At 42.8% G+C, this 12,072-nt stretch overlaps 1 protein-coding gene across 2 annotated transcripts in view; it reads left to right on the top strand.

Moving 5' to 3' along the window:
• The window catches only part of DOCK8 (dedicator of cytokinesis 8), a 229,109-nt gene that overhangs the window by 146,340 nt on the left and 70,697 nt on the right, over positions 1-12,072 (top strand). For both annotated transcript variants that reach the window (XM_082403613.1, XM_082403614.1), the window contains 4 exons: positions 64-228; positions 1,419-1,588; positions 4,588-4,683; positions 8,411-8,506. In XM_082403613.1, coding sequence (XP_082259739.1) covers positions 64-228; positions 1,419-1,588; positions 4,588-4,683; positions 8,411-8,506 — 527 coding nt within the window. The remainder of the gene's footprint in view (positions 1-63; positions 229-1,418; positions 1,589-4,587; positions 4,684-8,410; positions 8,507-12,072) is intronic.

Genomic DNA, 12,072 nt, shown 5'->3' with positions numbered 1-12,072 from the left:
GTTCCATCTCAGGCTCATTAAGGACTCACTGCAGGGCCGCCCATTTTTCTCTTGGTTCCTCAGCCAACTTCTCCCAGTTTGCCTTCGAGTCTGTGGTGGTCACCGCCAACAGTCTGCACAACAGCAAGGGCCTGGGCAAGGACCAGCATGGGAGGAACTGCCTGCTGGCCTCCTATGTGCACTACGTCTTCCGCCTGCCCGAGCCGCAGAGGGACGTACCCAAGTCAGGTAACGTCCCCTTGTTCCCCACCCCCTCCCCGAGTATGGGAGCCTGGCGGGCAGCGCACCCTCACCCCCACCCCACAGAATTCACAATAAAATTAAAAGCCCGAAAGTTAAATTTTATCTTTCAGAATAAACAAAACTTACATGAATGCTGAAATTAAAAGTTCATGTCTAGATTTTTCTCTCTTGCTTTCTATCTGCCTTCCTCCCTATTTTTATATTCTAAACACTTTTTTTTCTGCCTATTTGATAATCCCTCACTGATCTTCACCCAGTCGGTACTTTCTGATTCAGTTGTGAATCCCTTCTTTTAAAAGCTGGAGAAGTGACAACAGATGCCTAGGATTCTAGGATCATAATGATAAGGAAAATAATATATATTTGATAGCTGTGGTAAGCAGTGGCCCCTAAACTTTTCATTATGAAAAAATAAATCCCTTTTCTCATTTCCCCCAAACTAAACTTCTGAAATAATTATTCATTTCTCCACTCTTTTTAATTATTTACATAGGTAATAATCAACCAGAACGTCTGGTCAGCATGATATAAAAAGTAGCATCAATAAGTTAACAAAATTCCAGGCTCTAACAAAGGAACTTGGGCATATTTATTAGTCCATGCAGCCTCATTTCAAGTAAACCTGTAATTTTAAATGTTTTTAAAAAATACTCATAATATTCATAGACTCACATAATCACCTTTGAACACATGTATATACTTAAAGGTGAGAAACATTGCTATACAGTGTATACTGATTCACATAAGATTCAGATGATTCCTTGGATTCTCAAATCTCAGAAATGCAAGACTTATAAAGCTGTCATCATTTAAATATTAAGAAATAAAAAATATCCACATTTCGAGCTTGTCTTGAGAAATCAGAACCTCATGGGCTGTTTCCCCATGGCAATAATAAGCTGGAGACGAGGAGCAGCCCCTGTCTTTGGATGAGGCATGTGTTTCCAGTTTACCACAGTCCTCACCACTCCCTACTGCCTTACACCCTATCTTTCCACCAAAACATTGCCCCCCTGGCCTCCCCTCGGCATTTGCTAATAAGACCCTAATTCCAAGACCTAATCTAGTGGGTTTCCACTCTACTACCTACCCCATCCCTCCTCAGTTCCTTCTCAAGTCCAATAAGTGACTCTGATCCCCTTTCCGTTGACATGTCTATACCTGGTGGGGTGCAGGCGGCCCCACTTCCCTCCCGGACCCTCGCTACCACACATACGGACGCACGTCTGCTGCCGCTGTGAGTTCGAAGCTGATGCAGGCCCGAGTGATGAGCAGCAGTAACCCAGACCTCGCGGGGACACACTCTGCAGCAGACGAGGAGGTTAAGAACATCATGTCTTCAAAGGTAAGGAAGATGTCAAACCCTGGAAAGAGACATGGGCTTTTTTATTTTTAACTAACACTTGGAGAGACAACACGAAATCAACCACTACTGCTGCCCACTGTCTTGGTCAAATGCTCAGCTTTCAAGTTATTAATATCCTTTTCTTTTGAAGTGACTGAGATCATTCTGATGCCAGGCAAGACTGGCATTTGAAGGTATGCACGGAGTCAGTGAACTCTGGTGGGAAGTTTCTCAAGCATAGCTGGTTTAGCCCCGTGGAGTCGATGAATACCATGAGTTTTATCTTCAAGGAAAAAAATTTGGCTTTAACTGTTTTTGATGCCTAGAAAGACTGTTTTTTGTTTTATTTTTTAATAACTTGCCTTTTAGATTCATTAACATCCATAGATTGATTATCCCATGTAAGAATCACAAAGATCGGGCTTCCCTGGTGGTGCAGTGGTTGAGAATCTGCCTGCCAATGCAGGGGACACGGGTTCGAGCCCTGGTCTGGGAAGATCCCACATGCCGCGGAGCAACTAGGCCCGTGAGCCACAACTACTGAATCTGTGCGTCTGGAGCCTGTGCTCCGCAACAAGAGAGGCTGCGACAGTGAGAGGCCCGCGCACCGCGATGAAGAGTGGCCCCCGCTTGCCACAACTAGAGAAAGCCCTCGCACAGAAACGAAGACCCAACACAGCCAATAAATAAATATATAAAAGTCATTTGTGAGACAAATATTTTTTAAAAAAAAAGAATCCCAAAGATCAAAGCCAAATTTATAAACAAAAACCGAGATCCTGGGAGGGTTGGTGACTTGCCCTAGATTGTTTCCCTCCATGAATTCTTTATGGTTTCTCATAAACTTTTTATTTTATAAAAGTTTTAGATTTATAGAGTTATTGTCAATATATGACAGAAAATTTTTGTGTACTCAATGCATAGTTTCCCTGTTATTAACATTTTACATTAGAACAGCACATTTGTCACAATTAATGAACCAATATTGATATATTATTATTATTAACTAAAGTTTATATTTTATTCAGATTTCCTCAGTTTTTCCCTAATGTCTGTTTTCTGTTGTAGGATCCCACCCAGGATACCACATTAGATTTTGTAGTGACGTTTCCTTAGCTCCTCTGGGTTGTGACAATTTCTTAGACTTTCCTTGTTTTTGAGGACTTTGACAGTTTTGAGGCATACTGGTCAGGTATTTTGTAAAATGTCTCTCATTTGAAATTTTTAAAAATTGTGATATAATTCACATACCATAAAATTCACCCTTTTGAAGTGTGTAATTCAGTGGTTTTTCACATATGTACAAAGTTACCATGAATTCTTAATCTAAATTTTCTTTCCAGTTATCTGTGGCCTCAGGGTGGCTAAGCTTTTAGAATAATGTCATTTCCTCTGATGAAGATAAATCAAACTCTCTAGGTTTTGACATCATTTCCCTTACACAAACCACCCACTTGAGACAGTATGTTGTGAGACAGGAAATCTGGAGACCAGGGTTGCGTCTCGATCTGATACCACCCAGGCCTGTGGTCATGGGCAAGTCAATTCCTGCCCTGAGCCTGATTTTCCTCATCTCTGTAGAAGTTCTGAACCCTGGATGAATGTAAGAATCATCTATAGATCCACTCCTAGAGATTCTGATGATCTATAGGTTGTATCATATGAAATTGTTGATATTCTATCCTTTTTGACTTACAGAATCAACCCAGGGATGTGCTGGAGCTGGTTCATACCAGTTTCTGAGAGCTGATTGTTAAATTTTCAGGAACTTTCTGAACCAGTCGTTAAACGCAGACATTATTAAAAATTAAATTATATAAACTAACAAATAAGTTATATGGAAAACAAAGGTAATCTAAATGCAGTGTTCTGGAGCAGAACAGGACGTTAGTGGAAAAATTGGTGAAACTCAAAGTCTGTGGTTTAGTTAATAGTTAATGTGCCAATGTTAATTTCTTAGTTTTGACAAATGTACCATATTTATGTAAGATATTAACATTAAGAGGAACTTGGTGAAGGGTATCTAAGAACCACCTTTGCAACTTGTCCATAAATCTAAAATGATTCCCTTTTTAAGGGAGTACTCAAACCTCATCCCTTCTTAATTACTTTACTACATTTTACTGTTATCTATGTTCTTGAGGTTATTTATGCCTACTGTACGGTGGAAATACTGTACAGTGGTTTGCTACTGCACATCTCTTTGCAACACCATATTCGGTAATGTCATGTTAACTTGAAATCAGCTATGACGGAAGCATTCACAAGCACAGAAATTGGCAGATTCTACCAATCAGCCCCTCCCCTCCGAGAGCTGGTTGTTAAGCATTTGCCAGCACACCCTGGTTCAATTTTGCATCTAAGTCCTCTTTAAGCGGTATCTTTTCGGATCGCCTAGGGGAGAAGTGGTCAGCAGCTGTTATCCACAGACTTGATTATTACAGTTTCCTTTAATAAAAGTGAAAATATTAAATTTTCTCTGTGGACTAGGTTAAGAATTTTTAAATTATTCGTAGTGAGGGGAAAAAATTTTGTCTAACTAGAAGTATCAAGCATGATCTTCCTTTCAGAAGTGGTTTTTTGACAATTTATTAAAGAGTGTTTAGGAGACTGGGTAAAGTACCATGCTAACCCACAGAGAGGCACTGTTCCCACACATTTTTTTTTTCCTGCTCTTCCAATTAAGTCAGAGACTTAGAAAGTTGAAGGGACTGCTGAGCACCCGGTGGTTTTTAACTAGGATTTAACTATAGGTGGCTACACACCAACTAACAGTGAATAGCTCAGGAGCAAGTAGAAGTAGGTGTAAATTTACCTTCTTTGCTTTGTTTTATGTTTATTTTTGGCAGTTGTTTTACCTTTGTAACCAGAAAAAAAAAAAAAAAAAGAAAAAGAAATATGTTAACAATGAATTCTAAGCTTGTGATTTCCAGCCCGTTGGGCCATCTTTCTGGGGACTACTGTTGGTTGACTGTTGAGTCATGGTTTGTGTATTTCAGATGGCTGATCGTAGCTGCATGCGGATGTCCTACTATTGCTCTGGCAATAATGATGCTCCAAGTTCAACAACAACCCCAAGGCCAGTCAGCAAAAAGGTACTGAACAGGCAGTGTGAGAATAATTTGCCCAGCCTCTCACTATGATTGAAAATAGATGCCATCAAGTACTGTCCTGTCTTGTTCCTGCCCTCCTAACACGCACACGCACACACTTTTGCAGCCCTGTCCCAGGTGCCCCATTTTTTGACCACCTAATTACCTACTAACTCAGTGGTTCCCCAACTTACCGTACATCAGAAGTACCTGGGTGGCTTGTTAAAACTGACTGCTGGCCCTACGCCTAGAGTTTCTGATTCAGTAGATGTGAAGTAGGGCCCAAGGATTTGCACTTCTGACAAGTTCCCAGCTGATGCTAGTCCAGGAACCACACTTTGAGAACCTGAGAACTGCTGTATTAGCTTCTTTTTTGGTAAAAGGAGAGCTGGGGACAATTTATCCTCAAAACGTGAATGGCAATAATTAGGTATCATTTATTTCAATACGATATCAAGCATGAAAAGCCTTGTAATTCTTTCCAATCAGCCTTACCTATGAGTTCAGAGACTTGACAAGCTGTTAAGCTGCTCATCAGAAAGAACTCTTTATATTAAGAGGATTCTCCAGTTGTCACGTCATGTGTGGTCCAAGGGGTGGAGGATAAAGGAACTGTCTGCCCGGAGTTTTCTCCTCTGCCAGGCACCCAAGAGTCTCACCATTTTAGTAGCTACTTAAGTTAAGGTCTTGAGTGTCTTTCAAGACCCCTATTAAAATGTAAATATGCTGATTGGAAGGATAACACAGGAAGCTCTTTGCAACAGCTAACACCACTGGGAAAGATGTGTTAAACAGGCATGGAGGGAATGAGCTTCAGCACAGCTCACTTTGGACCGGCTGAGGGGACGATCAGGCATGAGGAGGCCCTAGTAGGGTCCAGTGCCTGCAGACTTGGCAGTAATACGGGCTCCATTTGTCTGGAAAGAGGTACCAGGAGTTAATTCTAACAGGAGGAGTAAAAGAAGATGTCATGAGGTGCTGAAAATAAATATTTCACTTACTTTAAATCTTAGCTTTGGGCTTTGCAGGGACTGGTTACAAGTACCATTTTCCTTCTTAAAAACCATGATTTGCTTACAGCCTGGCTTGCTTCAGGCAGGGCCTGATTTCTTCTGGGCACATTTGCCTTGTTTTGATTTTGTTTCTGGTCATTTCAATGACCAGAAGAGAATCATTTCATTTCAGAGGGAGGTTTAACCAGTGTGTTTCTTTAATAGCTCAGCAAACTGGGTTTAGCTGCTTGGCTATTTTCTGTAACCTCCGGAGCAAGGTGTTCTTGTAATAATGTTGCCTGGTAAGCAACATAAATTACTTTAAGAAGCGGCTTATCCTCTTCTAATCTCCTCTTGCCTTAAGGTTCTGGCAGTCAAACTGACCTATTTTCCAGAGGTTACCTTTGAAGCTTGTGGAGCTTGTCTTCCATACAATGGGAAGATCCGGGTGTAGCGGAGTTACATCAGGGCAAGCTTAGACCACCTGCTAGATTAACACGCAGCCCTGCACCTCTCCCAGGTGGGAGAGCTTCCCTCACGTCTCACAACAGCACACAAATATGTTCACGTGTATTGAGATTATAAAGGTTTGACTCACCTGACAGAATGAAGTGGGACCAATGACAAGCTGAAACACTTCAGCATTCTCCATTCGTCCCCATTAACCATCAGGGGATGTGAATAGTTTGAATACCCAGACATCTGCACAGAGATTTTTCCATTCGTCTCCTTTTAGTTTAGCTGAGTAACTCTCCAATTTTACTGTACGTAAGAATCAGTAAATTGTGTTCCATGCCTACTGTACACTGTGGGTAATTTAAAGCTTTGTCAAGGGTAAGCTTTGCTCTAATCAATTTTTGCTTTGGGTGTTGACTTTAAAACGTTATTTCCACATACACCAGTACCCTAGGATGTGATATTAGGGTGTTCGAGTAGTTTCAGCTTTCTTACCCACTGAGCAATAAAAAAGGAGTTCATCTGTATTTATTCTAGATTTTATGGTTGTAAAATGAATGGAATCTACAGAAAATGCCCAGACATCATTTTTGCCATCAGTTAGGGTGACCAGCTATCTCAGTTTTTCCAGGACTTAGGGGGTCCTTGGGATGTAGGACTTTCCATTTTAAGACCAGGACAGTGTTGACTGAAAAGAACACACATCCTAAACGTTGAGAATTATGTTTTATTCGGGGACATTACCGAGGACTATAGCCCAGGATACAGTCTCTCAGATATCTGAGGGACTGTTCTAAAGAGGTAAGGGAAGAGCCAGGATATATAGGGATTTTTGCTGAAAAAAAAAAAACCCATGTAGTTGAACATCAAAAGATGTTCGTGAAAAACAGACATCTCAAGTTAATGATTTTAGTGTTTTTCTATGTATGGGAAGATGCAAGAGTCTGAGCTCATTGAAATTATTCCTTAGATATGCATCTTAACTATCTAGGGCCAGTATCCTGTTTTTGTTCATCCTGAATTCCCCTCAGGGTGCACCGTCTGGGTCTCAGTGGCTGATGGCTTGATGGTCTGGAAACATTTGTTGTTCACTGGAATAAGCAGGCAACATTTGTTGTTTACTGAAATGACAGGCAACATTGTTTTTGTCCACAACAGTCTCAGGCAAACTGAGATGAGTTGGTTGCCCTACCTTTAGTCTTAAACTTGTTCCCCATCAAAGCTGTTGTCAAGAGTATTAACAAGTATCCAGATAAAGTAGGGAATGGGAAAGATGCAAAAGGTGTAAAAAATCACTGTCTGCTGCATTTACAGTCAGATAACTTGACAGGGAGTGTAGACATAAAGTGGAGCATCTGACCCTGGGACAAAGAAGTATAGAAGTTGGGTGAGTTCAAGCTGCTACCCCTATGCCTTTTAATGCAGACAATCTACTGATAAACCCAAACCTCGTTTCCCACAAAGCCATAGCAGGATTATAAGAACAAAAATTGTTCCATCTAGAAGGGAGTTGAAATACCATCTAGACAGTGGTTCTTTCATTGAGGTCCCTGGACCAGCCGTGGCAGCATCACCTGGGAACTTGTTAGAGATTCAAATTCTCAGGCCCCACCCCAGACCTGCTGAATCTGAAACTCTGGAGGTGGGCTCAGCAATCTGTTTCTTAACAAGCTCTCCAAGGGATTCTGACGCACATTCAAGTTTGAGAACCACTGCTACCAACTGAGTTTATAAATGAGAACATTGAAGGTAAGGAGAGGAACAGCTTACACGTGGTCACACAGAGGGTTTACAGTGGGACCTGGAAGGAAGAGAACAGAGTCTCAGTTCTGACTGCTACCCAGGAATGCTTCCCCCATAGAATGTATTAGCTTCACTCCCCTGCCGAGGCCATTCCTTCAAACCCAGCTCTCCAGTAAGGTTTAGAAGCCTCATGTGCACAGGTTTCCAGTGACTCAGAATGCTTTACTGCCTTTTCTTTTCAAGAAAGGATTAAAAATATACTCCTGCTGTGCCCCCTTCCTCCCTCGCAACTCCTGCCTGTGTTGTTTGTGTGGCTCTGGGGATTTGGGATCCACACAGCCTTCTCCTACCTACTTAAAATGCCTTCCAGTCTCAGATTATGTCAGCATTGACTTTGCCATCCACTGTGGTCTAAGACATCTAGGATATATACTAACAAGCTATTACAATTGGGAAAAAAGAAAAGTGGGGTTGGCGAATAAAGCACCTAGTACAGACCATCATTATGTAAGTGTAATGTTTTTGTGTTTGTTGTCCAGCATTTCCATGAGGAGCTTGCCCTGCAGATGGTGGTCAGCACTGGAATGGTGAAAGAAACAGTCTTCAAGTACTCCTGGTTCTTCTTTGAGCTTCTGGTGAGATTCTTGCGTGTTTATATCTGTGCTCGGTAGGGCACGAAAAGCAGACAGGCCGTGAGGTTTCCCATAGTAGGAACTGACATCTTATCTACTGAGTTGCTCCTACAGAAAACCTGGGATCATTCCTTCAGTTTTAACTCTCCCTCACCCCTTCATCCATCTTCCACCAAATCTTAGTGATTCCACCTTGAACATCTACTTCCACCTGCCGCTTCTCACCAATCTTCACTGCTCCCCGCCTAGTCAAGCTGCCATCATGTCTGTAATCGCTTCCTCTTTGCCCACCTGCATTCATTTGTGCCCTCTGCCCATCCAATCTGCACAGGGCAACTCAAAATTAAGCAGATAATGACACTCCCCTCTTTAAAACCTTTCAGTGATTTTCAGTGTACTGGAAATAAAGCACACATTTTTCCCATGGCCTAAAAAACCCTTGGATGGTTCTGTTTCCCTTCATCTCTAACCTTATCTTAGGCCCTATTCCCCCCCTCATTCAACCACATTGTTTCCAGTTTGGTCCTTTGAAGATGCTGAGACCTTTTCAGCCTCAGAGCCTTCTTAAGATTCTTTCCTCTGTCTGTACCTTTCATGCCCCCCACATACATACACATTTTGGGAGTTCTTTAGGTTTCAGCTTTAATGTCACCACTTCTGAGAGGCCTTTTCTGACCACCTTATACCATAATATGTCTTCCACTCTATTCCTCTCCTTTTTTTTTTAATTAATTAATTTATTTATGGCTGTGTTGGATCTTCGTTTCTGTGCGAGGGCTTTCTCTAGTTGCGGCGAGCGGGGGCCACTCTTCATCGTGGTGCGCGGGCCTCCCACTATCGCGGCCTCTCCTGTTGCGGAGCACAGGCTCCAAACGCGCAGGCTCAGTAGTTGTGGCTCACGGGCCCAGTTGCTCCGCGGCATGTGGGATCTTCCCAGACCAGGGCTCGAACCCGTGTCCCCTGCATTGGCAGGCAGACTCCCAACCACTGCGCCACCAGGGAAGCCCTATTCCTCTCCTTTTAAACACCCTCTTTATTTCCTTCCTAGCACTTATCACAATTTGTAATTGTTTTTCTCTCTTGCCTGTTGGATTTCTAGGATTGGGGTCTATCTTCTTCATTATCTTATCTCTAGCCCCAGAACATGGCTTGGCATCGTACAAGCACCAACTAATAGTTGTTGGGGGGAAAAATGAAACTTGTAAATCTGTTTACCTGCAACTTCTATCTGTTCTCTAGCAGAAAAGTAAAAGGTACAGCATAGTCTTTAATTTCAAAATAAAGAGAATAATAGTAATACCTATTTTATACTAGAAGTGAAAGGATTTTGCCACAAAGCCACTAGAATAAGCATTTTGTCAATGTTGATAAATAGAGATGCATTGTGAAATGAGGTTAAATGAAAAAGGTATGAAAGCACAGACACTAACTACATAAAAATGCACATACGAACAATCCAGAGGATAAAGAGTGGGTTGAGATTTAGTGATAGAGTTAGCTTTGTATTGACTGGGTTCTTTCCTCTGTGACACTGTTTTTTGTTTTTGTTTTTGTTTTTTAAAATTTATTTATTTATTTATGGCTGTGTTGGTCTTCGTTTCTGTGCGAGGGCTTTCTCCAGTTGTGGCAAGCGGGGGCCACTCTTCATCGCGATGCGCGGGCCTCTCACTCTCGCGGCCTCTCTTGTTGCGGAGCACAGGCTCCAGACGCGCAGGCTCAGTAGTTGTGGCTCACGGGCCTAGCTGCTCCGCGGCATGTGGGATCTTCCCAGACCAGGGCTCGAACCCGTGTCCCCTGAATTAGCAGGCAGATTCTCAACCACTGCGCCACCAGGGAAGCCCCACTGTGACACTGTTAAAGTGGATAATTTTTTTTTGAGAGAGATGGTAGGATTTTCACCTGAGCTCTAGTTTATCTATGTAAGTTCAAGCCCAAGTAAAAGAGAACAGTACTGAACAATAAGACATAGAGGACAAGAGGGTCAAAGGAAACAAAAATAAAACCTACACTGGAGAGGAAATGGGAAGTAGTGTGCAACAGAGTTAAAAAGAAGTGAGGCCCATGCCACAGAAGCACATCCAGGATGCAAATCCCTTAGAGTTTCCCCAAGTTCCCACCCCTCGTTTGAGAAAGGTATTGCTAGCGAGATGTCTTTTCCAAACACAGTCCCAGATGCCTGCAGCAGAACCACCTAGGGTGCTGCTTAGTGAGAGTAAAGCAGATCTGGAGCCCCTCCCTAGAATACTGAGTGCAATGAGGAGGGGGAAGCCGGCGGTGCCTGAGCCTGTCTGCCCAGGTGCCTCCCAAGCATGCTGAAGGCCCGCTAGTCCACACCACCTCCGCTCTGTGAGGCCCGAACAGAGCTACGGGTCTCTACGTGCAGCCGGCACCAGGAGTTTGCATTCTAAAAGCCAGGCTGCTTCAGGTGGGTGGCTGCAGCTCACAAGTCTTGGAGCAACCGCATTAGCAGTGAGACATGAGCTTTGCAATCTGGCAGGAAGAGGCTGAGCCATAAACTCGGTCTTGAGGCAGGAGAAGGATCAAAACCACCACTGTGTGCCCGGTACATCCTGTTTCTATGTACCCATCCTACCTACCACCATCAAGTTTCTCCATAAAGAAGATTGACTCAGGTGGTAATCCATCTATAGATAATTCATACAAATAATCTTCAACTGAGTTGATCTGCCATATTGCAAATTTTAAAAGACATGACGCAAAAACTCACTTTGACATTGTGGAATCTCTTAGAAGAGAGTCCCAAAGGAAAGCAGTATCTCAGTTCAAAGATGTTTCATGTCATTTACTCACACACCTGCACACATTTGCACACACTTCACCTAATCATTCTTAGATCTTATTTAGTAGGTATGTATTATAAGCTCTATCGTGAGCAGTTATCCCCTGTGCAAACACAGGACCCTGAGGCTAAGTAGGGGTTTGCCCAGCCCTCTCAGCCAGGGAGGGGCAGGGCCTCAGTTCCGAAATGCTCTAGTCCAAATTCTGTTCCTCTGCCATTTTGCTTCTCCTTGGAAGCTTAAAGTTACAAAACATTTTCTTAGCCTAACGTATTAACAACATGCGAAACCTTTGTATTCCAAAGTCAACTTTAATGGAGTGCTGCAATCACTATCCCATTCTCAGTCGGCATGAACTCAGCATTGCTAGCCCTAAATGGCTCCTCGTGGCATCTTAGAGCTCTCTTTCAAAGGCAAGTTTGCATTCTCTGCAAATGTAATGATACTCTGTCCTTCATATAATAGCAGTGACAGCTGGCATCCCCAAGGAAGGGAAAATAATAACACCTAAAATGTGTTGAGCATCTATATACATGCTAGGCGCCCTTGTAAGCAATGTAAGCATCATCTGGTTGAATCCTCAGACGACCCTCAGGCCAGAGCTTTCCATCATCCCCAGTTTACAGATGGGGTTGGAGGAAGGGTGGAGGCCGTAAGGAGAAGTCTCCTGGTCCGCCAAAGATTTCATCAGTACCACTTCAGTGCCCCTAACTGCAGGGATCTGAGAGCCATGGAACAGGTGAAAATTGCTTTTGATCTTGCATATTTATT

Source organism: Balaenoptera borealis (assembly GCF_965194805.1).
Source record: "Balaenoptera borealis genome assembly, chromosome: 8".
Taxonomy (NCBI): Eukaryota; Metazoa; Chordata; class Mammalia; order Artiodactyla; family Balaenopteridae; genus Balaenoptera; species Balaenoptera borealis.
The sequence above is the reverse complement of the archived record's forward strand: the minus strand, read 5'-3'. Positions and strand labels throughout refer to the sequence as shown.